This window comes from Pongo pygmaeus, chromosome 17, assembly GCF_028885625.2.
Source record: "Pongo pygmaeus isolate AG05252 chromosome 17, NHGRI_mPonPyg2-v2.0_pri, whole genome shotgun sequence".
Classification (NCBI taxonomy): Eukaryota; Metazoa; Chordata; class Mammalia; order Primates; family Hominidae; genus Pongo; species Pongo pygmaeus.
Genome location: NC_072390.2, coordinates 22,731,113 through 22,756,384, shown reverse-complemented (window position 1 = coordinate 22,756,384; position 25,272 = coordinate 22,731,113). Strand labels below are relative to the sequence as shown.

Sequence of the window (25,272 nt, the reverse complement as noted above, 5' to 3'; positions counted from 1 at the left end):
AAGCTCCTCGGTACCGCCCAAGGCAGCGAAGGACGCGCGGCTCCAGGCTGCGGGAGCCAGGGACGACCCGGGGCTCCCAGAGCGCGAAGCCGCGATCCTGGGCGGTGGAGAGCTGATGCCAAAACGTCCTCCCCTGCGCGAGTCAGGCCTTCGCGGGGCTGGCAGGCGGGCGGGGGCGGGGCCGCCGCACTTTAAGAGGCTATGCAGGCAGACAGGCCTCCAGGCCAGCTAGGGGATCCGCGCCATGGAGGCCGCCCGGGACTATGCAGGAGCCCTCATCAGGCGAGTGCCCCGCGTCCCCCTGAGCCCCGCATTGCCGTGCGCTTCCAATCGCGTTGCGTTCCGTGGTCTCATATTCCCCTGTGCGCCTCTCGTACCGTACCCCGCTCCCCTCATCCTCCTGCTCCCCGCATTCTCTTGTGCTCCGCAACCCCGCGCACACACCCATCCGCCCCACTGGTGCCCAAGCCTTCCAGCCGCTCCCGCGGGCAGAGCCCAATCCCGTCCCGCGCCTCCTCACCCTCTTGCAGCTGGGCGCAGGTACCAGGTGTGGCTCTTGCGAGGTGCGCGGGCGTCTGCAGACCAGGTGACAGCTGGCGAGTGGCTGCATCTCTGGCCGCTGCTGCAGTCGCAGGCGCAGAAGAGGGTCCGGTCCCAGGAACCCGGATCAAAGCTTCCACGGTGCGAGGGGACCGGGCTTCTGGGGGTCCTGGAAATCGCAACGGGAGCTGGGCGCGGGAGGGGCCCAGGCTTGGCCCCTCCTGGAAGCGCGGGCTCTGGTCTCCGAGGGGAGGCCCCGACCGTCCAGCGGAGCCGCCAGGTTGGTGGTGCTGGGAGAAGCGCTCCTCCTGCCTCCGGGTCCAAGGGCGGAGACGCTGCCTGGGGAGCAGCGGGGACAAGGGGCGGGTGGACCCTGAGGAGTCTTCCCTGCGCTTCGCACCCGCTCGTGGTCGAACAGGCAGCATTGGCTATTTTCCTGCTTGGGTTAATCTTCATATCCCAACAGACCCAAGCCAATTCTTGGTAAAATCCTAAGTCGTTGCGTGGCAGCAACTGTAAAGTAAGGTCTAAGAGGGAGATCGTGTTTCTCTGAAGATCAAGTGCCTGGAAAAGGATAGAGAAGCACTTGCGGGCTTGAAGGTGCAGGCGTTCAGCGGCGCCGGGTCGCACTGTGTGCGCTACGTCTGGCGGGCAGAGAGACTACATGGGTGAAAGGGAGCGGTCCGGCTACAAAACGCAATCTATGAGCTTCCGATCCCGGGTTCTTAAATGCGAGCTGTTGCAGACACTACAGGTTAGAAGCACCTTTCTCTTTAAAAACAAGCCCACAGTACAAGTCGGGGCGGTGGCAGGGGGACGCTGAGAAACACCTGCTTCGTGTATGGTCATTAACACGCTTAGGCCTAAAGGTCAGGGCCCTGTTTCTTTTGCGTTCTTCCAGAACCATCCACACCACAGTCCCACTTCCAGGAGGGGAGGACTTAGCAGTTTGGAATGCGTCCTTCCAACCACTGTTCCAGTGAATTCACAACACACCCACTGTTCCTCCGGAGCATGGGGGAAGGAGGTGTGGGCTGACTTGCACTAACCAATCCTGGTTGGCCTCTGAGCAGGATTCAGGCTGAGCCTGTCCCTGCCTCTGACTATTAGAACAGCTCACCGAAATCCAAAATGCTTCTGTGTGGGGTCACTGCAAGTTCAAGTGTGAAGTGGAAGTGACTTGCTTATGAGCTGTTGACAAATGAAACATTGGGAAACCTTGAGTCTCCTAGGACACATTCCTTCTAGCTTGGCTCATCCCAGGAGTGAATGACTCTACCTGTTAGGGACAAGCTGTTGCTGCAGTTCTTTGAAATCTACCTGCTTCCAGGCTGAACTACTGTCGTTCTGTGAAATCTACCTGCTCCCAGGCTGAACTACTGTAATTCTGTGAAATCTACCTGTGAAATCTACCTGCTCCCAGGCTGAACTACTGTAATTCTGTGAAATCTACCTGTTACCAAACTAAACTGGAAGAAAACAATCTGTAATTCTTGTTGAAGGGAAAACACCTTTTCTTCCCTGCCCCTCTCTAAAACCCTGTCCAGGCAAAAGAGCCAGAGGCCAGGTCCTAACACATTTGCTAATTGTGCTCTTGCTGGACTTCTACTTCCTCTCAGGGTTCCTTAATTTAAACCAGGTCCAGGATATCATAATTCTGTCTTTATTAGTAACTACATTTTACCAAGGAAAGAACTTAATCAATGTGCACAATTTTTAAAAATCAGGCACTTGTGGTTAGTGGTGAAACCTTAACCCAGGCATTTGTTAGTCAGCTGGAATCATTAGGGGCCTTGGTCCTGAGGAAAGCAGCCTGAGGTCTCACAACAAAGTTCCAGACATCAAGGAGGTCCACATGCAGGTTGACTGTCACAGACAAAGTCTGCTCTGTTCCTGTGTTCTGTCAGTGATAACATTCCTGCCAAATGCTGAAGTTGTTATGAAGCTGGTACATGTTATAAGCTTCGTGTGAAATGGCTGCTTTCATAGCTATCTAGCACATCTTTCCTTTCCTTGAACAAGGAACTCTAGGTTTTGTGCTGCTATTTCAGTACAAATTTCACCAGTCTTCTTAGTGACATTAGTAAGGAATTAAGTATGCTACAAGTCAATCTCTCAGCTTTCTGCTTCTTGAATTTAAATTCTTATTTTAATGAAGCTGCAAAGTGTTCAAAGACTTCATGGTCATGTATTGAAAACTTGATAACGTCAAGCCTTTAGGTAGCTTGCGAAGAACTGAGCCACGAGCCAGGCAGTCCTTGTCGGGGCAAGTTCATCTGGGGGTAGGTGTGCTCCCACCTGCGTATGTCACGTCCAAGCATCCTAGGGGAGCCGGGCAGCAGGAAGTCTCATCGAGGCAGCACTTGCTTCTCTGCTTCCTGCCACTGACCGCACCATCCTCTGATGCTGTCCCTACAGCTCAGGGACTCTTCTCCAGGCCTGTGGAGCACTTTCCCAGCCCTCCCTTCCTTCTCTGCGTGGCTGTGCTTGACCTCGCACTTCCCTCCTTGGCATTCCCTGCCGCTCTTGGTGACAGTGCTCGGTTGGCTTCTGCCCTACTCCTGTGTACTGCTTCTTCTTCCCTCAGCCATCACTGCCCCCTGAATATTCCCGGGCACTATCTTACACAGCCTGTACTGCTGCCCCCTCACCCATGACACCAAAATATTTCACTTTGAGGAAGACCTTAATCCTGGGCCCTTTTACTCCATAGGTGGCACATAAAGAAAGCTTTTTAATTCTCTGTACAGCTCAGGTTTGTTTTACTGGAGAAGAGTTCAGGTCTACTGTCAGTCTGTGGCTTGTTGGTGTATTTCACACACTTTTGGAAGTTGGCGGCGCCCTGCCTCCCTCGGGGCAGAATACAAAACCTTCCCTTCCCACCTGTTCCTGGGAGACATGCCATTTCACAGCGTTCTATGAAGTCTGACTTTTCCTCTGTGGATTTCTCTGAAACAGCCTATTTCCTTAAACAAACTGTTTCCTTATGTCTTCCGTGTTAGAGGGTTATTTCCCTTTCTGTTTCCTGTGGTTGTCTGCCCCTACTTTCACAGGAATTAGGAGCGGCAGTTCTCATGTGTGGTGTGTCTAAACGCATGGTCCTAGGGCCGCTCAGTGGCCCTGCTTTTAGGCACGGTGCTGATGGCCAGTGATAGAGATGACTCTACTCAGCGGGCTGGAGGTGAGTTGGGTGGAGACGGTGGCTTGTTCATGTAGCAGCAGATTCGGTACCTGTAGGGTCCTGGTGTACATAGGCCTGGCGTGCAGAATATCTCATTTAACCCCTTTCTGTGTTACATATGAGACAGTCTTGATTTTACATAATTTGACCCAGAAATCACTCACCTCCTCCTTGACAAGAAGGTGGGGTGTAAATTTCCTGTCCCCTGTGCCCCCACCAGCCTTTCCTCCAGCAGTGACCCAGCTCTTGGTTTGGAAATGCTACAGGTGAGAACAGTAGGTGTTTTTTCACTGACGATGGTGATCTTGAGGGCAGGTGAAGGCAGGGAGAACCAGAAATGGTTGCCAGCTCTTATCTTGTCAGACAGGTAAAGACCGCAGGAACTTGGAATTAATCATCTGGGCCAGGTCACTGGAGCACAGGTGCTTACGAAGGCGTGAGCATGTTCGTCCAATGAGGAGATGCAGGGCCAGGGCTGCGCCTTTGACCACTGGGGCTGGACCTAGCATTGGAAGACATGGACCATGTTCTCTCATTTCTCTGATTTTGGCCTAGCATCTTTCACTCAGTAAATAGATGGCGTGTTGACAGGCGCTGTGGGAAAGTAGGACATGCACCGCCAGACCCCGTGAGACAGATGCTAGAAGCCTCGTGCGAGACTGTGGTGACTTCCTGCCTTGGGGGCGAAGAGAGGCTCTTTCTTGCTGCTGAGGCCGGGCCCTTCTCTCCTGTGAGAGCCGCGTCTTCTGGCCAGGTGCCGCATCGCTGGGTGGAAGCTGGAGCTGGGCTCAGACCCTGGTCTAGCCTTTGCTGCCCTGACGATTCGCCTCCTGCTTTCCCCAGGCCTAGGTTTCACTGTAAGGTGGATCCCAAAGAGTGGTTAGGCAAGGCGCTAGCTCTCACACACGAGGGTTTGGCATCCAGTGGCATTTGGGCCTTTCTCTCTCCTTGAGGGGACTTCGGCTAGTTTAAGTTTCAGCTGCTAAGTTTCAGCTGGAGGCGACGCCAGGGTTCTGAATGTGAAATGTAACACAGCCCGTCCTCACCGCCCTCTCCCCCTGGGTCACCAGGGGTGGGAGTGTGCGCGAATTCCCCGTGGTGTCAGCACAGCAGTGTTGTTTATGGCCTTGTGTAACTGAGAACCCTGCGTCACTCTCTTAATCGAGGTGACAGTTCAGAAGCCGTGTGCCAGTCCTGGGGCCGTGTTGGTGCACAGCCCGGCCGGGCGAGGCCCTGATTGGCTTGGTGGGTCCCTGGCAAACATGTGCGGGTCAATCTGACAGGTCCGGAACCCCAACCCAGCACATTTCCCTCGGGCTTGCCTCATTGAAAACAAATTGTGTAGCAACTTTGTCTACCCAAAAGGGAAAGGCGTTGAGGGCATGAACTCAAAGCGCTGCTGTGCTTCAGCCATAGAGCAGCTCTTCCGCACAGCCCTCTGGATAGATGTTTATTGCTTGAGATTTGAAGTTCAGAGGACGGATAACAAACAACCTACTCCCCCAACCAAAAAAAGTCTTGGCTTTGGACAGACCTGGGATCAGGTTTTATCTTTTTCGCTTATTGACTGGCCGACTTTGAGAAGCCACTCAGCCTCAGTTTTCTCATCCGTGAAGTGGGGCAATAGTTTCCTTGCAAGGTTGTGAGGATAATTTATTAATATTAATTAATATTGAATTAATGGGCATGGTGGCTGACACCTGTAATCCCACCACTTTGGGAGGCCAAGGCGGGTGGATCACTTGAGGTCAGTAGTTCGAGACAAGCCTGAACAACATGGTGAAAAACTTTTCTTTACTAAAAATACAAAAATTAGCCAGGCATGGTAGCGGGCGCCTGTAACCCCAGCTACTCAGGAGGCTGAGGCAGGAGGATTGCTTGAACCCCGGAAGCAGAGGCTGTAGTGAGCCCAGATCGTGTCACTGCACTCCAGCCTGGGCAACAGAGCGAGACTCTGTCTCCAAAAACAAACAAAAAAAAATTGAACTAACATTAACAAGAGCTGAAATTGCTAATACACTGCTGGCCATGGCAAGTGCTCAGATGCCAGCAGTTATGAGGCCCTGATGTCGTCCTGGCCAAGGATACTCCAGACCAAATTCTTGCCAATGACCTTGGTCTGGTTCTAGAACAACACTTTGTTGGTGAGGCACCTGGAGAAGGCACAAACACTCACTATTATGGAAAGCCTGAAACTGGGATCAAGCTGGTAGCGTGAACTCAACAAGGCGATTTTTGAGAGCCAGCTTGTTACTCTACTATCAGGTTTTTTGTCTGTTTGTGTGTTTGTTTATTTTAGAGACAGTGTCACTCTTTTGCCCAGGCTGGAGTGCAGTGGTGTAATCACAGCTCACTGTGGCCCCAATCTAGGGCTCGAGCAATCCCCTTGCCTCAGCCTCCCAAGTAGCTAGGACTACAGGCATGCACCACCACACCTGGCTAATTTTTTTTTTCAATTTATTTTTTTTGTAAAGATGAGGGTCTCACTATGTTGCCTAGATTGGTCTCTAACTCCTGGGCTCAAGTGACCCTCCTGCCTCAGCCTTCCAAAGTGCTGGGATTACAGGCGTGAGCCATTGCACCCAGCCAACTATCAGTTTTTTATATTACAAACAATTTGGTAAGTCATTGAATTTTCACTTGGATCCATTTGTAGAGCTTTAAGTTAGACAATATACTATCTAAAATGTATGTGCCTACAACTAAGCTAGGTATTACAGGAAATATAACAAATAATTCTTTATCCATACAGAAAATAAAGCATGGATAGATGGCTGTGTGTCATAAAGTGCCAAATCGCAGGTGACAGGCATTGGCAATCCGTGCAGGTGTTCCCTAGTATTTTAGCATTCAATGAGTTAATCCAGAAAAACTGCTCTAAGAGTCAAAAAGCAGTGATGTGCTCACTTTGTGTCTTTTTCAAGGTTGTCCTGAAACTACACCCTTTGTTTCATTCTCTTGAATATCTGTGTACAAGCATTTGTCCAAATAGCCACTAATTTGAGCACCTGTGGTAGGTGGGTGCTCTCCGGGGTGAGGGGAGTGTCCAGTCCTGCTCTGTGGGGGAATGGGGATTGAATGAGGTCACACAGATGCCACTATCACGGTGCCTGGCTCTAGGTAAGACCTGAACCCTTGCGGATTTCTGATTGTGTTATTTGCAATCATTTTGTTATTAATCTATTTCTGAATGTAAAAAAGTCAGCCAGGCATGGTGGCTCACGCCTGAAATCCTAGCACTTTGGGTCGCTGAGGTGGGTGGATCACTTGAGGTCAGGAGTTTGAAACCAGCTTGGCCATCATGGTGAAACCCAGTCTCTACTAAATATACAAAAAATTAGCTGGCCATGGTGGGGCGCGCCTGCAATCCGAGCTACTCAGGAGGCTGAGGCAGGAGAATCACTTGAACCCAGGAGGCGGAAGAATCGCTTGAACCACTCCAGCCTGGGCAACAGAGCGAGACTCCATCTCAAAACAAACAAACAGAAGTCTGCAGTCCTGGGTGAAAACTCTACATGCTGCTCTACTGGCCCCCCTTCTAGTGACAGCAGCAGGGCCCCTGTGTCTCCCCTCTTGGAGTTATTTTTATATAATTTCATGCCTTCGTGCTTTTTGGTTTAAAAGCATGCAATCATGTGTTGAAGGCAGTTTCCCTTTTCTTTTCTTTTCTTTTTTTTTTTCAGTTGGAGTCTCACTATGTCATCCAGGCTGGAGGACAGTGGTGCAACCTTGGCTCACTGCAGCCTTGACCTTCTAGGTTCATCCTGGCTCAAGCAATCCTCTCACCTCCACTTCCTGAGTAGATGAGAGTATAGATGCACTACCACACCCAGCTAATTTATTTTTATTTTTATTTTTTTGTAAAGACAGGGTCTCACTATGTTGCCCAGGCTGGTCTCGAACTCCTAGGTTCAAGCTATCTTCTTGCCTCAGCCTCCCAAAATACTGGAATACAGGCATGAGAGCCACCATACCCAGCAGGTTTTGCATTTCTTAAATTGCTATCAAAAGCTTCATATGGGAGGCTGAGGCAGGAGGGAGGACTGCTTGAGCCCAGGAGTTCAAGACCAGCCTGGGCAACAAAGTAAGGCCCTGTCTCTACAAAAATACAAAACTCAGACAAACATGGTGGCTTGCACCTGTAGTCCCAGCTACTCAGGAGGCTGAGGCAGGAGGATCGCTTGAGCCCCGGAGGTCAAGGCTGCAGTAAGTTGAGATCACACCACTGCAATCCAGGCTGGGCAACAAAGCAAGACCCTGTATCTAAAAGGAGAAAAAAAAAGTAAATGTTTGAATTAATTCTTTGATAAATGTGGACTTACTCCAAAGTGTCCTGTGATGTAAGCCCTGAGGGTCTTTTCTTTCTTGTGATTCCAGCCACAGTTCTAAGGGTGGTTCTGCTGTTCTTGGTTCATCCTAAGTTGATTTCAGAAACTTCATTGATTGCTATAGTGACCAATATTGCACTTTTGAATTGATTTCTGGCTTACTCTTATTGTATAAACATGTAGCTATGTGCACGTGTCTGAGTGCAGTCAGTCTCTAACTCTGTGTAACTACTTCATGGCCACTAGAAATCATTCTTTTGGATTTTTTAAATCTCCCATCCATATTTGCAGAATATAATTCTTCTTTCTTGTTTGAGTTGAATTCTCTAACCATTCCTTCTCAAAGAGTTTCAGCAAGGACTTTGGATGTTCTAGTAAAATAGGAATAAAGATGGTTGTGTTTTTTGGCTTGATGTGTTACTTGTTTCTTCTTTGGAATTATGTGTACACGTGTATATATAATTTTTAGTAATCCCAACCACTGAATTTCTTTCTTTTAAATGCAAATATTAAAAATGCATTCTTTTTATGTACTTTCACACTTCTCCTGAGAGACTGTTTTTAAAAAGTTTTACTTTTCACCTCCATTTTCAGGCCCCTGACATTTATGGGATCACAGACTAAGCGAGTCCTGCTCACCCCGCTCATGCATCCAGCTCGCCCTTTCCGGGTCTCCAACCATGACAGGAGCAGCCGGCGTGGGGTGATGGCAAGCAGCCTGCAGGAACTCATCAGCAAGGTGCCCCACAGCCCACACCTCTCCCCCAGTCCAAAGGGGTGCCCTGCACTCACACAGGGCCGTGGTCTTGGGCTCTAAGCCAGGGCCAGCAGAGAACGGTCAAGAAAAGCAGCATCTCACTGGGAGGAAACGGGGAGAGAAATTGGGAATGACTGCTGGTGGTTATGGAGTTTCTTTTTCTTTTTCTGTTTTTGAGACGGGGTCTTGCCATGTTGCCCAGGCTGGCCTCAAACTCCTGGGCTTAAGTGATCCTCCCACCTCAACCTCCCAAGTGCCTGCCAGTTTCTTTCTTGGGTGATGAAAGTGCTGTAAAATTGATTGTGGTGACGGTGGTCCAACTCTGTGAGCATACCAAAAACCACTGCACCGTATACTTTAAATGAGTGGATCGTATAATATGTGAATTATACATCAGTAAAGCTGTTTTTAAAAGAGGAGGAAAAGAAAGAAGGAGAAACAGCGAGTTAAACTCATCAGACCCTCTCTTGGCCTCAGAGACTCTGAGAGTAAAGGTTAGGTATAAATGATCAAGGGGAACATTACATCTCTGTACCATAAAACATTGAGGTACAGAGACAAAAACCTTAAAACAGTCACCAATGGAGAACATCACTTTGTTTCTTTGACAAGGGAGGATGCAGGGATGGAGCCGACTTTGGAAGTCTGGGTTTGGCTGTAAAGGCCAGGATCTAGAACAGTGTCCTAGACCACCAAATAAGGAAGAATCCCAGCCTCTCAGAGAAGCATAACTCAGACTCAGGCACCCATGGAAACAAGAAACAAGCATCCAACACGCAGTCTCTGAAGCAAGAGAGACGCTCAGCTACACACACGAGGCTGCGGCTCTTACAGCAGCAAACATGCAAGAGCTTTCTTTTTATTCATCTAAATAAATAGGTAATCTTAGAAATTACAAATATTATTTAATGTAATCATTACCTCATGTATCTTAAGGAGACAGATCCATTAAAAATCTTAACTTCCCGGGCACATGCAATGGCATGTACTTGTAGCCCCAGCTACTCCGGAGGCTGTGGCAGGAAGATCGCTTGAGCCCAGGAGTTTGAGGCTGTGATGCACTATGATTGTGCCTGTGAATAGCCACTGCACTCCAGCCTGGGCAGCATAGTGGGTCCCCATCTTAAAAAGAACATTCTTCACTTCCCTGTTTCCGAGCAAAGACTGAGTCATAGACACAAGTCAAGGTTACCTTTACCATTAAAATTTTATCAGAATCAGCCAACACTTTTGAAAACTGCAACTTAATAAATGTCATTGGCTGGTCACATGGAAATACCTGGCTTCACTCCATTTCTCTGATGTGTTGCACACCTAGACTCTGGATGCCCTCGTCATCACCACCGGACTGGTCACTCTGGTGTTGGAGGAAGATGGCACCATGGTGGACACAGAAGAGTTCTTTCAGACCTTGGGAGACAACACACATTTCATGATCTTGGAAAAAGGACAGAAGTGGATGCCGGTAAGCAAAAACACTGTCACCCAAACAGCTACTGGGTAGACTTTTTACCTAAAAAAGTGCGTGCCCTACTTGGGTGTTGACTTGTCCACTTTCTTTTTTTTTTCTCTCTCTCTCTCTCTTTTTGAGACGGAGTCTCGCTCTGTCCCACAGGCTGGAGTGTAGTGGCGCGATCTCAGCTCACTGCAACCTCTGCCTCCCGGTTCACGCCATTCTCCTGCCTCAGCCTCCGGAGTAGCTGGGACTACAGGCGCCCGCCACCACACCTGGCTAACTTTTTGTATTTTTAGTAGAGATGGGGTTTCACCGTGTTAGCCAGGATGGTCTCGATCTCCTGACCTCGTGATCCGCCCACCTTTGCCTCCCAAAGTGCTGGGATTACAGGCGTGAGCCACCGCGCCCGGCCGACTTCTCCACTTTCTAAATATGCACTTTGTATTCACCTAACAACTGGATCCACCGCCCTCAAAGGGATTCTTACGAGTGTTTCTAGGAAACTTAGTCTCTCTGTGAACTGAGGTTACTTGATATAAAGTAAATAATTCCAAGGAACAGGCTTTGGCCAGTGAGTAGCTACAGATCCTGTAAAATGCACAGAATTGACTTGGCAACTCTTCACCATCTCTGTTCTTAGAAGGCTGGAGAAGTAAACACCATCAAGAAAGTTAGGGAGAGGGATGTGTGCGCATGCGTGTGCATGTGTGAATACGGAGATTTAGAAAAGTAAAGAGACAGAATGAAGCCTTCGGTCTCTGGGAAAACTATGGATGATATAGCTCAAAAAACCTTCTCAGTATAAAATGCCTAAAAATGTAAAGCACAATATCAAAATATCTTTTCACATAATAAACTGATCTCCAAGAAAGAGAAATCCTCAGTGGTTAAAATGTTGAGGCCAGCATCCAGAGAGGAACATGAACACTGAAGCTGGCAGCTCCCCGGGCATCTCCTCCGGGGTTCCCCTACCTGTAAGCACCCACAGACATCAGGGACAGATGCTGGGAGGACAGGAGACAGCCTCCAGCTGACACAAAGTCAGGGGGTGAGATGTGAGGGTCTGCGTAAAGCAGGGAATCTTAGAGCTCTCTCCTGGGAATTTGGGCCACAAACTGCCCTCATGAGGGTTTAGGCATTGCTGAGTCCCAAACCCCTAAGCTGAGAGTTCGGTTTTCAGAGATCTGGGGGAGTAGCATCAATGGAGGGATTTGCTCATTGGATTCTCTTTGCTCCAGCCCCATTTCCAGGATTGATAGTGCCCCAGGTAACTAGCAGGAGCTCAGGCAGTTCCCCTTGGGATGAACGTCCATCCTGGCCTCAAAGAGTTTTCATTCCTAACCTTCTCACAATGCAAGTTCACAATCAAAACACAGAATGTAAGGACTCAGGCACCACATTCATGACAGTAAGCAGAAGCAATAAAGTCAGGCCTGCCAGGACCACAGATGTTGGACTCATCAGATACAGAGTATAAAATTAGTGTACTAAAAATGCTCACCCATGGCTAAATTTGACTGACTAAATAAATAAATTAATTAAATGCTCAAAGAAACATTAAAAATAATCTAAAGTAAGAATAGCTAGGAATTGAAGACCAGCCTAGGCAACATAGCAAAACCCCAATCTCCACAAAAAAAAAAAAAAAAAAAAAAAAAACTTTTAAGGCTTAGCTGGGCAAGATAGTACACACCTGAAGTCCTAGCTACTCAGGAGGCTGAGGCAGGAGGATCACTTGAACCCAGGACTTGGATGCTGCAATGAACTGTGATCACACCACTGCACTCCAGCCTGAGTGACAGAGCAAGACCCTATCTCCAAAAAAACAAAAAATAAGAAAATACCAGCCTGGGCAACATGGCGAAACCCCATCTCTACCAAAAAACACAAAAATTAGCCTGGCATAGTGGTGCATACCTGTAGTCCCAGCTACTTGGGAGGCTGAGGCGGGAGAATCACTTGCGCCTGGGAGGTCAAGGCTGCAGAGAGTCATGATTGCACCATTGCACTCCAGCCCCAGGGAGAGAGGGAGACCCTGTCTCAAAAAATAAAAATACACTAAAAAGGAACAAGAGATAATAAGAACTGACTACACAGATTTGAAATAATCAAATAGAATTTTTGGAAATGAAAAATATAACAACTAAAATCAAGTAAATGGAGACTCAGGTTAGACAGAGCTGAAGATAATGATAAAAGATCTGAAAGATGTTGCCCGTGACGTAACACAAAGCAATAGAGGTGGGGAACACGAAGGATGTTAGAGACCAGACTGAAATCTAATCTCTCTCTCTTTAGCATCCTCACGTAGGGAAGGATTTTTTTAAAACAAGACGCAATCCACAAGTCATTTTTTTTTTTTTTTGAGACAGAGTCTCACTCTGTTGCCCAGGCTGGAGTGCAGTGGTGTGATCTCAGCTCACTGCAACTTCTGCCTCCCGAGTTCAGGTGATTCTTTGCCTCAGCCTCCCGAGTAACTGGGACTACAGGCGTGTGCCACCACACCTGGCTAATTTTTATATTTTCAGTAGAGATGGGGTTCCACCATATTGGCCAGGCTGGTCTCAAACTCCTGACCTTGTGATCAGGCCTCCCAAAGTGCTGGGATTACAGGCGTGAGCCACCACACCGGGCCAACACAATGCACAAGTCATTTTTTAAAAAAAGATAGAAATCAATTCATTTAGGAATGTTTTCCATCAAAAGACACTATAAAGGAAGTAAAACAATGGCTTATTGTTTTGCTCCCCACAAAATGGGGAGAAGGTGTTTCCAACATAACCTGATAAAAGATTAGTATTCAGTAAATGTAAATAACTCGTATAAATCAATTATGAAAACAACAAGTAATCCAATTTAAAAATGAGCTAAAGAAGCCACACATGGTGGCTCACACCTGCAATCCCAGCACTTTGGGAGGCCAAGGCAGGAGGATTGCTTGAGTCCAGGAGTTCAAGACCAGCCTGGGCAACATAGCAAGACTTTGTCTCTACTAAAAATAAAAAAATTAGCCAGGCATGGTGGTGCGCACCTGTAGTCCCAGCTACTTGGGAGCTGCGGCAAGAGGATTGCTTGAGCCCAGGAGTTTGAGGTGGCAGTGAGCTGTGATCAAACCACTGCATTCCTGGGCAACAGAGCAAGTCTTAAGGGGGGGATAAAAAAGGAGGGAGCAACAGACAGAGACAGGGATCTCCAGAATAAACAATGATATCATTTTTACACCATTAGATTTGGTATTGCCAGACTTCTTGATTTTTTTTTCTTTTTTTTTTCTTTTTTTTTTTTTTTTTGAGACAGTCTCGCTCTTTCGCCCAGGCTGGAGTGCAGTGGCACGATCTTGGCTCACTGCAAGCTCCGCCTCCCGGGTTCACGCCATTCTCCTGCCTCAGCCTCCTGAGTAGCTGGGACTACAGGTGCCCACTACCCACTACCACGCCCAGCTAATTTTTTGTATTTTTTTAGTAGAGACGGGGTTTCACCATGTTAGCCAGGTTGGTCTTGATCTCCTGACCTCGTGATCCACCTGCCTCGGCCTCCCAAAGTGCTGGGATTACAGGTGTGAGCCACCGCTCCCAGCCGATTTTTTTATTTTTAAGATACAGGGCAACACAGTCCTCTACTACTGTCAACAGCTACTTAATGCAGCAATTTGATTCATCTCAGAGAGTATGGCACAGACTATGACCCAGCAGCTGCTTTCCTGGGCATGAACCTGAGACTCCAACACCACCACGTCAGCAGGTGTGTGTTAGAGCGTCCATGGCAGCAGTGCCCTAAGTGGTGAGAGCAAACACTGGAAACAAATTATGTACCCTTGCAGCACACATGTGTGCCCAGCACATAGAAGTACTTCTAAGTAAATACACATGAAGAAACTGCAATGTGGTCACTGAACAGAATGCTCTTCAGCTGTGAAAATGTGTGAAGTTCAGCTACAGGCATCCATGTGGATACACATCAGCTATGCTGAGCAAAAGATCACAGGATAATACAGTAAACAAGGCGTCCTCAAACTTTATCTCAGGACCTCTTTACGCTCCTAAAAATTAATGAGGACCCCAAACAGCCTTTGGCATGATCTCAGCTCACTGCAACCTCTGCCTCCCTGGGTCAAGCGTTTCTTGTGCCTTAGCCTCCCAAGTAGCTGGGATCACAGGCAAGCCACCACCACGCCCGGCTAATTTTTGTATTTTTAGTAGAGACAGGGTTTCACCATGTTTTCCAGGCTGGTCTTGAACTTCTGACCTCAAGTGATCCACCTGCCTCAACCTCCCAAAGTGCTGGGATTACAGGCATGAGCCACCACACCCGGCTTCTATCAATAAATTCTATAGACATGTGCCAATCAGAGGTTCTGAACTGAGGAGACTTTGTCCCTTGGGGGACATTTGTTAATGTCTGAAGACATATTAGGCTGTTGCATCTAGTGTGTAGAGACCAGAGATGCTGCCAAACATCCTACAATGCACAGGACAACCCCGACAGCAAAGTCTTATCCAGCCTCCAATGTCGCCAGTGTCAAGGTCGAGAAACTATAAGCTATAGATAGATATAGATATTCCCAATAGTCAAAATTGTTTTTTGCTTGTTTGTTTGTTTTTTGAGATGGAGTCTCACTCTGTCGCCCAGGCTGGAGTGCAGTGGCGTGATCTAGGCTCACTGCAACCTACGCCTCCTGGCTTCAAGGGATCCTCCTGCCTCAGCCTCCTGAGTAGCTGGGATTACAAGTGCCTGCCACCATGCCCAGCTTTTTTTTTTTTTTTTTTTTTTTTTCATTTTTAGTAGAGACGGAGTTTCGTCATGTTGGCCAGGCTGGTCTCGAACTCCTGACCTCAGGTGATCCACCCACCTTGGCCTCCCAAAGTGCTAGGATTACAGGCATGAGCCACCACTCCCAGCAGGTTGTTTTTTTTTTTTAATTATTTGGTTGCTTTTTGTTTGGAGACAGTCTTGCTCTGTTGCCCACGCTGGGATGCAGTGGCACGATCTCAGCTCACTGCTACCTCGACCTCCTGGGCTCAAGTAATCCTCCCACCTCAGCCTCCCAAGTAACTGGGACTACAGGCATGTGCCACCATGCCTGGCTGATTTTTGTATCTTTTTGTAGAGACAGAGTTTTGCCATGCTGGCCAGGCTGGCTTCAAACTCCTGGTTTCAAGCTCTTGAGCTCCAGTGATCCACCACCTCTGCCTCCCACAGTGCTGGGATTACAGGTGTGAGCCACTGCGCCCAGCCAATATTCAAAATGTAAATTGTTTGGAAGTTACTAATTAGCATATTTTTGAAAGAAATTAAACTTCAGAAATTTTAAAATATGTATTAATTCATTAAAAGTAATAACCCAATACAGATTAACTTAACTCACCTTTTTTTTTTTTTAGATGGAGTCTCGCTCTGTGGCCCAGGCTGGAGTGCAGTGGCGCAATCTCGGCGGCTCACTGCAACCTCCGCCAGCTGGGTTCAAGCAATTCTCCTGCCTCAGCCTCCCAAGTAGCTGGGATTACAGGTGCCTGCCACCACGCCCAGCTAATTTTTGTATTTTTAGTGGGGTTTCACCATGTTGGCCAGGCTGGTCTCAAACTCCTGACCTTGTGATCTGCCTGCCTCAGGCTCCCAAAGTGCTGGAATTACAGGCACGAGCCACCACGACCAGCCACCAGGTTAACTTAACTCACATATTTTTATGAAAAGTGACTATTTTCCAAAACAAAAAGATTGAGGAATGGCATTTTTTACATTTTTGTAAATTTCTTTAATGACTAGCTTAATAGAAGATTCTTACATCTGCTTCTTTATATTCAGTCTGTTGTAACATATTGTTCTGATGGAAGTATGAAGAAAATCCTTCCTGACACAGATATGCAGCTAGGAAAGGAGGATTTTAATAGCCTATTCAGATAACTGAGGATATTCTCTTTTTTTATATTATGCCAGAACTCACCAAGTCATGGTTTCAGAATAGTGAGTTGAGGTGTTTTCAGAAAGGTTAGATGCAGCGCGTAATCTGAAGGTGTACCAGTGAAGTTGGCCTCCTCTGTTACAGTGAATCCACTGGTCTGTCTTCCATTTTGAATGGACCTTTTCCTGGGGATGATTTTTTAACAGCAGGCATTGGTCATTGAGAAAAACTGATTCACTGAGTTATGCAGGTTTTCCAAATGTGCTGTGGAAACAGCACTTCTTGTGAGAACAAAGAAGGCAAACTGCATCTTACTGTTTATTATGGCCTTTCTTTCTTTTTTTCTTTTTTTTCGAGACAATGTCTTGCTCTGTCACCCGGGCTGGAGTGCGGCGGCGTTATCTTGGTTCACTGCAGCCTTCACCTCCTGGGCTCAAGGGATCCTGCCACCTCCTCCTCCCAAGTAATTGGGATTACTGGTGCATGCCACCACACCCAGCTAAATGCTCGTATTTTTTTAGAGATGGGGTTTCGCCACGTTGCCCAGGCTAATCTTGAACTCCTGGGCTCAAGCGATCCACCTGCCTCAGCCTCCCAAAATGTTGGGATTACAGGCATAAACCACCGTGCTTGGCCTAGTTTTGACCTCTCAGTCCCTTGATAGGGCCTCAGGATTCCTGGATGTCTCTAGGTTACACTTTGATAAACTCCACATCAAATCATTTACAGATAATTCAAAAATATGCAAAATTAACAATATAATGTTTGAGATACATATGTGCTGAAAATAGAGAAAAGTGAGGGGAAAACGCACGGCATAAAACCCTCTTGAGAGGAGGGGAGATGTGAGAGGTAGATGGGGTCTCTAAGGGATGGCAGTGTGTAGGTTTCATTTTACGTCTTTCTGTTCCTTACTTCTACATATATTATACATATACATATATATATTATATATATAACCTCACAATTTTCCTGACTGGGAAAGAAACCACAGACCAATTATAAAAGCATAATATTTAGAATAAAATGTAATCTTTAATGCAGATGAGGGCTGGGCGCAGTGGCTCACACCTGTAATCCCAGCACTTTGGGAGGCCGAGGTGGGTGGATCACAAGGTCAGGAGTTCAAGACTAGCCTGGCCAACATGGTGAAACCCCGTCTCTACTAAAAATACAAAATCTAGCTGGGCATGCTGGTGGGCACCTGTAATCCCAGCTACTTGGGAGGTTGAGGCAGATAATTGCTCGAACCGGGGAGGTGGAGGTGCAGTGAGCTGAGATGGCACCAATGCACTCCAGCCTGGGCGACAGAGCAAGACTCCGTCTCAAAAAAAAAAAAAAAAAAAAAAAAAAAAAAAAAAAAAAGCAGGTGGGGAGATTATGTCTGTAGATGAGACTATTAATTGTGGGGTGAATTAGATAAATCTTTTAAAGCAAATATTGGTCTGCATGGCTTTTTGCTTGAGGAAAGTGTAGCAGCAAAAATAATGCCCCCGCAGACCACAGACACCTCTGTTTGTTTTCTTTTTCTTTTTTTTTTTTTTTTTTGAGACAGAGTTTTGCTTTTGTCACCCAGGATGGAGTGCAATGGCGCGATCTGGGCTCACTGCAACCTCCACCTCCAGGGTTCAAGTAATTCTCCTGCCTCAGCCTCCCGAGTAGCTGAGATTACAGGAGCCCACCACCACGCCCAGCTAAATTTTGTATTATTAGTAGAGACGGGGTTTCGCCATGTTGGCCAGGCTGGTCTCAAACTCCTGACCTCAGGTGATCCACCCACCTCGGCCTCCCAAAGTGCTGGGATTACAGGCGTAAACCCAGGCGCCGGGACAGACACCCCGGTCTTAATCCTCAGCCGTGGCAGATGGGATTAAGTGAAGGCTACTGGGGCGGGGTTGGGGTGGGGTTTGTCCTGGATCATCTGGGTAGAGGCCGAAGTCTTCACAAGGGTCCTTATGAGAGGGAGGCAGGTGAGCATGAGGGCCAGAGGCAGAGGAGGAGGAGGGATGTGGGGTACCCACCAAGGCAGGCGCCCAAGAAGCCGGGAAAAGCGAGGGGCCGGGCCTGCCCTGCAGCCCCCACGGCGGCCCTGCGCCCTAGCTTTGACTCTGACCTCGGCAGTGGGACAGCATTGGTGTGTGGGTTTCATGCCACTGAGGTTCTGGTCATTTGTTACAGCAGCAGTAGGAGATGGGAAAGGCGGGTTTGTTTTTCTAAAGGAGACACTCGGCTAACAGAGAGGAGTTGGTGGTGGGCGCTGGGAACCTGGTTGCAGGGCAGGGCGGTGGGGGCGGTCGATGCCACGGGTGTAGATGCCACCGCCGGCCACGCGCTCCAGGGGGCTCGCGGCCCCCGTTTCGGCTGCCCAGCCACCTCCCTGGATCCCAGCCACCTGTAGGCCTTTCTGGGCAAAACCAGTTTAGACTGAGACCAGAACGCCGGAGCAGGAAGCCGCCAGCAGGTGTCTCGCTCCCCGGTCCCAGCGCCCTCAGGAAGAGCGCCGCCCCGCAGCTCCCGCCCGGCGAGGCCACAGCGGATCCGCGGCGGGAGGGCGTCATAATTTTAACCAAGACTGGAGACATTTAGGGAGAGTAAAATTAAAACTTTCAAAAGTCAGAAAGGGATGTGAGGCTCGGAAAAAGAGGCGCGGGGTGGGAGGAGAAGCCCTCTCCGATGCCAGGATCTGAGCTTTCCAAACACGTTTCCCGGCTGAGGGCTCGCTGGCGCCCCCAAGAGGCCGCTGAGAGAAAACGGCCTCAGCCTCAGCTTTGATTGTGTGTGTGTGTGTGTGTGTGTGTGTGTGTGTGTGTGTGTGTGTGTGTGTGTGTGTGTGTGTGTGTGTGTGTGTGTGTTTTGTTGTTGTTTGGTTGGGTTTTTTTTGTTTGTTCGTTTGTTTTGATTTGATTTTGTGTGTGTGTGTGTGTGTTTTGTTGTTGTTTGGTTGGGGTTTTTTTGTTTGTTCGTTTGTTTTGAGATGGAACCTCACTCTGTCGCCCAGGCTGGAGTGCAGTGGCGCGATCTCGGCTCACTGCAACCTCTACCTCCCAGGTTCAAGTGCTTCTCCTGCCTCAGCCTTCTGGGTAGCTGGGATTACAGGCGTGCACCACCATGCCCGGCTAATTTTTGTATTTTTAGTAGAGACGGGGTTTCGCCATGTTGGCCAGGCTGGTCTCAAACTCCTGACCTCAGGTCATCTGCTCGTCTCGGCCTCCCAAAGTGCTGGGATTACAGGTGTGCACCACCATGCCCGGCTAATTTTTGTATTTTTAGTAGAGACGGGGTTTCGCCATGTTGACCAGGCTAGTCTCAAACTCCTGACCTCAGGTCACCTGCTCCTCTTGGCCTCCCAAAGTGCTGGGATTACAGGTGTGAGCCACTGTGCCGGGCCTCAGCTTTGATTTTTAAAGTAATAAGAGGGAGCTACAACCGCTTAGAAAAGGATGATGAAGTCAACCTCACCTGAGATTCCACCTCACAAAATTTTATTTTCTTTTTCCTTCTTCTTTTTTTTTTTGACAAGGTCTTGCTCTGTCATCCAGTCTGGAGGGCAGTAGCACAATCATAGCTCACTGCAGCCTCAACCTCCTGCCCTGTTCAAGGGGTGCTCCTGCCCCAGCCTCCCAAAGTGCTGAGACTACAAGCATGAGCCACTGTGCCTGGCCACAAAATCTTTCCTGAAAGACAAATTCAAGTCAAAGACAAATGCCTGATATTTGTACCTTGGGGCAGCTTTGCTCTCTTATATTTTTAAAGTGTCACAGGAGGGAGAGCTTTTAGAAGACAGGTTCCTAATCCATACATACCCCAGATCTATTCAAACAAATTCCGTATGATCCGAATTAGAGGCTACAGCTGGAACCACAGGTGGGTTTGTCTGTATGGCGGGCAGCGGAATAAAGAAGGCTGGCCACAGCGAGGAGGGTTTGGGTAATTTTAGGGGTATTTACATTTTAAGTTCCCATTCATGAGATCACTGTCATTAGTGAATTTACCGTTCACAGCTTCAGCGGCCCCCAACCTCGAAGGCTCACAAGACCTAGGAACCCTGTGTAGATCCGAATCCTCAGTGCTGCAAGATCTGTATGTGGCACAAGCCACTCAGGAAGAACAGCTCCTGGCCTGTCATTTGTAATGGGGGCATCTTTGCTCTCATATTTTTAAACCATTTTGTGGGGAAAATTCTGTTCCAGTGCTGTTTATAAACCTGGGATGTGTAGAGGTCGCTGACTTCCTCCTCCCACCCAGGGGGGTCTCCTCCCACCCAGGGGGTCTGCTGCATGGCTTTGGGCTTCCCCATGGAGTCCGCTCTCATCCCGGGGGGTTATTAAACACAGAGGTGCTCTGGGAAGGTACCCACTCCGCCCTCACTTCAGCCATATGATTCTGGTACTTTCCGCCCAGTAGCCCCCATAAAATTGAACCAATGCTGCCTGCTTCTCCATTACCATAACTGTGTTATGGTGATGAGATGAGATTCTTTTGTCACCGGTAACCATGGTGGCCTCCAGGGCGAGTGGGTCCCCACCACTCATCAGGGCACAACTATCCACTGAGCAACGGGGTCCTAAAATCCAGGCCCTGACGCCACACCAGACTCACCCTGAGTCCGGAACTGTAGGCAGATTAGGGACAGACGTCTCATGGCTAATTGGACACAGTCGTAGTGTGTGCAAATGGGTCCTGCTGAAAGCATCTCTCTATCGATTAGCCACGGAGCCGCTCACAGACCTTAAACAGACACATAGGAGAATCTGAAGCTGGCATAAGAGCAGAGTGATGACGTGGGAGGGTTAGGAAGGCTCCTGAAGCCTGCCCCTCCCCCCATTGTCACAGGTCAGCCAGCACATCCCCACTTGCTCACCGCCGAAGAGGTCGGGAATAGCGAGAGTCACCTTCGACTTGTACAGGCTGAACCCCAAGGACTTCATCGGCTGCCTTAACGTGAAGGCCACCATGTATGAGATGTACTCCGTGTCCTACGACATCCGGTGCACGGGACTCAAGGGCCTGCTGAGGTAACACACTCCAGGGGTCACCTCCAGGGGTCTGCAGACTGCTCGGGATGTGGCACAGGCAGCAGTCCCCACCCTCTTCCTCTGGGCTCCCGGGCCGGCTAGCACTGTTAGGGGCAGTTGGAGTAATGTTGTCTGGAGGTTAACTCTTATCCCACAGACTCATCTCACACAACAGAAAATCTCAAGTCAAAACAGATTTATTTCTTCCAAAGACCATTAACTATTCATTAGAAACAAAAGCTAAATAATAAATATAAAGAGGAACCATATTCATTTTAAGAACTAGAGCACTTAATTCTAGGTGATGATGACTAAAACCAGAGCCATGGAGGTCGTGGCCGGGTTTGTACAGAGCGGTCACCTAGACCCTGGTGAATCACACGCTTTTGCGTGTATCCCCTGTACTCCTGATAACTTCAGCCTCACCAGTAAGGTGGCATGGGCATGTGTCCTCTCCACATAATGCCAGGGCACTGTCATCCCAAAGATGAAGGCCAGGCTGGTTGCACAGCATCCCAGGAAACAGAACTTTTAGAAGACAGACTCCTGATCCAACCATACCCCAGACCTATTCAAACAAATTCCATGTGATCAAAAGGAACCTTCCTGGGTGTTTCTGCCCCATAACTGGGTGGCACCCCTGCCATTGAGACTGGGACTGAGAGAGACACCAGCAGTCCCTGCTCTAAGGAATCAGCTGTGTGACCTTTCACAGACTCCTTAATTTCTCTGAGCCTTGCTTTTATCATCTTTAAATGAGAAGGTTGGTCAGGCGTGGTGGCTCACACCTATAATCCCAGCACTTTGGGAGGCCGAGGTCGGCAGATCACTTGAGGCCAAGAGTTCGAGACCAGCCTGGCCAACATGGCGAAACTCCGTCTCTACTAAATATACAAAAATTAGCTGGGCGTGATGGTGGATGCCTGTAATCCCAGCTACTCGGGAGGCTGAGGCAGGAGAATCGCTTAACCCCAGGAGGAGGAGGTTGCAGTGAGCTGAGATCCACCACTGTGAGCCATGACCACACCACTGCACTCCAGACTGGGTGACAGAGCCAGACTCTTTCTCAAAAATAAATACATAAACAAAAAATAAATAAAATAAAATGAGAAGGTTGCTTCCAAGCCTTTACGATTGCCAGGCTCTAACTACACCTACTTCTACTCCAGTAAATTTACCGTTGATCCTTAAAGAACTAATCTCTGTGGAGGGAGTGGATGGGAGAGTGGCTGACTGCAGTAGAAAGGTCTTCTTCAAGTCGAAAAGTTTTGCAGCTGCTGCCATTCCGGTGCCCCCTGCACGTCCCCGTGGGCAGGGCCGCCCGTTTCTCTTTGAGGGTGTTGTTTCCATCCCCCGTGGCCTTGACAACTGCTCTGATCTGTGCTGAGCACAGCAAAGGGGAAATGCCCTCCTCTCAGAGGTCTCCCGGCCTCACCTGAGGTGGGCCAGGGTGTGTGGCTTCTCTGTGGCCTCAGTTTCCCATTCAGAGCCATCAGTGGCTGACTCTAAACTACAGTCACTGTCATAGTGTTGGAGTCTTGACTCCCAGGAGAGCTTCCTTTTTTGTGTGTTTTCCTTTTTGCCGGGATAGGAGAAAATAGCTTTACACTTGGATTTTAAAAGTAAGGCAAGAGAGTTACAACAACTGAAAAAGGTATGATGAAGAAAGTTAACCTCACCCAAAATTCCACCTCAGAGAAATCTTTTTTCTTTTTCTTTCTTTTTTTTTTTTTGAGATGGAATCTCACTCTGCTGCCCAGGCTGGAGTGCAGGAGCACGATCTTGGCTCACTGCAACCTCCTCCTTTCAAGTTCAAGTGATTCCCGTGGCTCAGCCTCCCGAGTAGCTGAGATTACAGGCGTGCACCACCACACCCAGCTAACTTTTGCATTTTTAGTAGAGACGGGGTTTCACCATATTGGCCAGGCTGGTCTCAATCTCCTGGCCTCAGGTGATCCACCCACCTCGGCCTCCAAAAGTGCTGGGATTACAGGCATGAACCACATTCCAGGCCCTTTTTCTTTTTTTTTTTTAAGAAACAGGGTCTCACACTGTCCCCCAGGCTGGAGTGCAGTGGCACAATCATAGTTCACTGCAGCTTCCAACTCTTGGACTCAAGTGATCCTCCCACCTCAGCCTCTGAAAGTGCTGGGATTATAGGCATGAGCCGCCACACCTGGCCACAAAGTCTTTCTTGAAAGACAAGTTCAGCCTTCTTGTTACTAATTTGGATTCTCTGATAAATCTGATGACACCACAAGCAGCCATGGAACTCACAACAGCCCCCACACTGGAGGCACCGCCTGCCAGGGACCCTGTTGTGGGTGCTGGGGGCAGTGGGCCCTCCTGACGAGACAGCTGCCCAGGCTTGGCTATCGCATCCCCATGGGCTCAGTCACTGCTGAATGTCCTGCTACTACCTTAGGAAGGGAAGGGATTTCAGTAGCAGGGCCCCTAGAACAGCCCAGCAGCCGAAGCCCAGGACACAGCACACCTGTGCGGGTGCGGCCATCTGCTCCACAGAGAGCTTGCCAGCCACTCAACAAGCAGGCCACACTTCAGGTGGCTCATGGGAGCCGTGCTTCTTGGGGTCGTCTTGGGCCAGCAGCAAGGGAGTCCTCAGGGAGCTCACAGAGACCTGCTCCCGGCCAGACCCACTGCCACGGCAGCTGCATCTGTGCCAGCCCCGGGACACGTGCACCCTGAGAGTGCTCAGACAGCCACGCTCTAAATGTCAGCCTGGCCTCCTCCGAGTGCCTTTTGGTGGGGGGAGTGAAGTATTCCCATCCTGTCTGTTTCTCACTGGCCCATAATCCCAAGCTAAAGCCTCCCTATCTCCCTCTGCCACAGGAGTCTGCTGCGGTTCCTGTCCTACTCCGCCCAGGTGACGGGACAGTTTCTCATCTATCTGGGCACGTACATGCTCCGGGTGTTGGATGACAAGGAAGAGCGGCCATCCCTCCGGTCACAAGCCAAGGGCCGGTTCACGTGTGGATAGGGATGCAGGCTGTCACTGGCTCTTGAGCCAAACACTGTGTTTCGTTTGGCTCAATGACGAATGTTGAAGATGCTTTTATGTTCTGAGCCACATACACTTGTAGGCCGCTGGTCACGCTGCTCAGGAGCGGTGCCCAGAAAAGGAAAGGGCCTGGTGGTACATGAAGTGGGGGCTGTGGGCAGGGTGCCGTGGGGGGGAGGCATAGAGGGCCCTGGGGGTCATGGGAAGCGACCACGCAGCAGGCGTGCCCAGGAGCGTGTGCATGTGTCAGAGCCATTTGGTCCACCATCTCCTGCAATAAACCCATCGCAAGAATGACCTTCAAGATGTGTGACACTTCCCGCGTCTCCTTTATCTCTCAGAAGAGCAAAAAAAAAAACAAAACAAAACAAAACTATCAGAATAGCAAAAACAAAAAACTTTATATAGAAGCAAAACTCATCCAGGAATATTCTGCTAACAGATATAATCCCTCATAAGTCTTTATTAGTGCCACAAAAATAACAAGCTGCAAAATGTTACTGTATGTTTTTTTCAAACGTGGATTTTTAACAGGCTCAAAGGGGCCCTCACACTGAAGGACTCAAATTGTGGAGGTCTTCAAGGACTTTTTTACTTTTTCACTTGTGAAAGTGAAAGGACTTTACTTTTTCAGTCTCTTTTTTCTTTTTCTTTTTTCTTTTTTTTTTTTTTTTTTTTTTTTTTGAGACAGGGTCTAGCTCTGTCACCCAGGCTGGAGTACAGCAGCGTGATCTCGGCTCGCTGCCACCTCGACCTCCCTGGGCTCAAGCCATCCTCCCACCTCAGCCTCCTGAGTAGCTGAGATTACAAGTGCACACCACCACGCCTAGTTTTTTTTTATTTTTGTAGAGATGGGGTCTTGCTATGTTGCTCAGACTGGTCTCAAACTCCTAGACTCAAGCAATCCTCCTGCCTGGGCCTCCCAAAGTTCTGAGATTACAGACGTGAGCCACCACACCCGGCCCAGCCTTTTTCTTAAAAACCGAAAAAAAACTACTTCACCCTCAGCTGCAGATGCTGCCTGCAGCCAGGTGGGGCACCGGGTTGCCAAGGTGGAGCTGTGCCTCATGCTGGCTC

The 25,272-nt window shown here is 48.9% G+C and overlaps 1 protein-coding gene across 1 annotated transcript; it reads left to right on the top strand.

Moving 5' to 3' along the window:
* Positions 1-24,499, top strand: CIDEA (cell death inducing DFFA like effector a). Its single transcript, XM_054461436.2, has 5 exons — positions 1-282; positions 8,644-8,788; positions 10,125-10,271; positions 20,995-21,176; positions 24,027-24,499. The coding sequence occupies exons 1-5, from the start codon at positions 245-247 to the stop codon at positions 24,172-24,174; spliced, it is 660 nt and encodes a 219-aa protein (XP_054317411.2). The 5' UTR covers positions 1-244; the 3' UTR covers positions 24,175-24,499.
* The last annotated feature ends 773 nt before the right edge of the window (positions 24,500-25,272 follow it).

What these genes read in the sequence shown, in the direction of transcription:
- CIDEA (XM_054461436.2), top strand. Translation starts at nt 245, where the DNA reads ATGGAGGCCGCCCGGGACTATGCAGGAGCCCTCATCAG. An exon ending in TATGCAGGAGCCCTCATCAG is followed by an intron (nt 283 to 8,643) that starts GCGAGTGCCCCG and finishes CTCCATTTTCAG; the next exon opens with GCCCCTGACATTTATGGGAT. An exon ending in TGCAGGAACTCATCAGCAAG is followed by an intron (nt 8,789 to 10,124) that starts GTGCCCCACAGC and finishes TTGCACACCTAG; the next exon opens with ACTCTGGATGCCCTCGTCAT.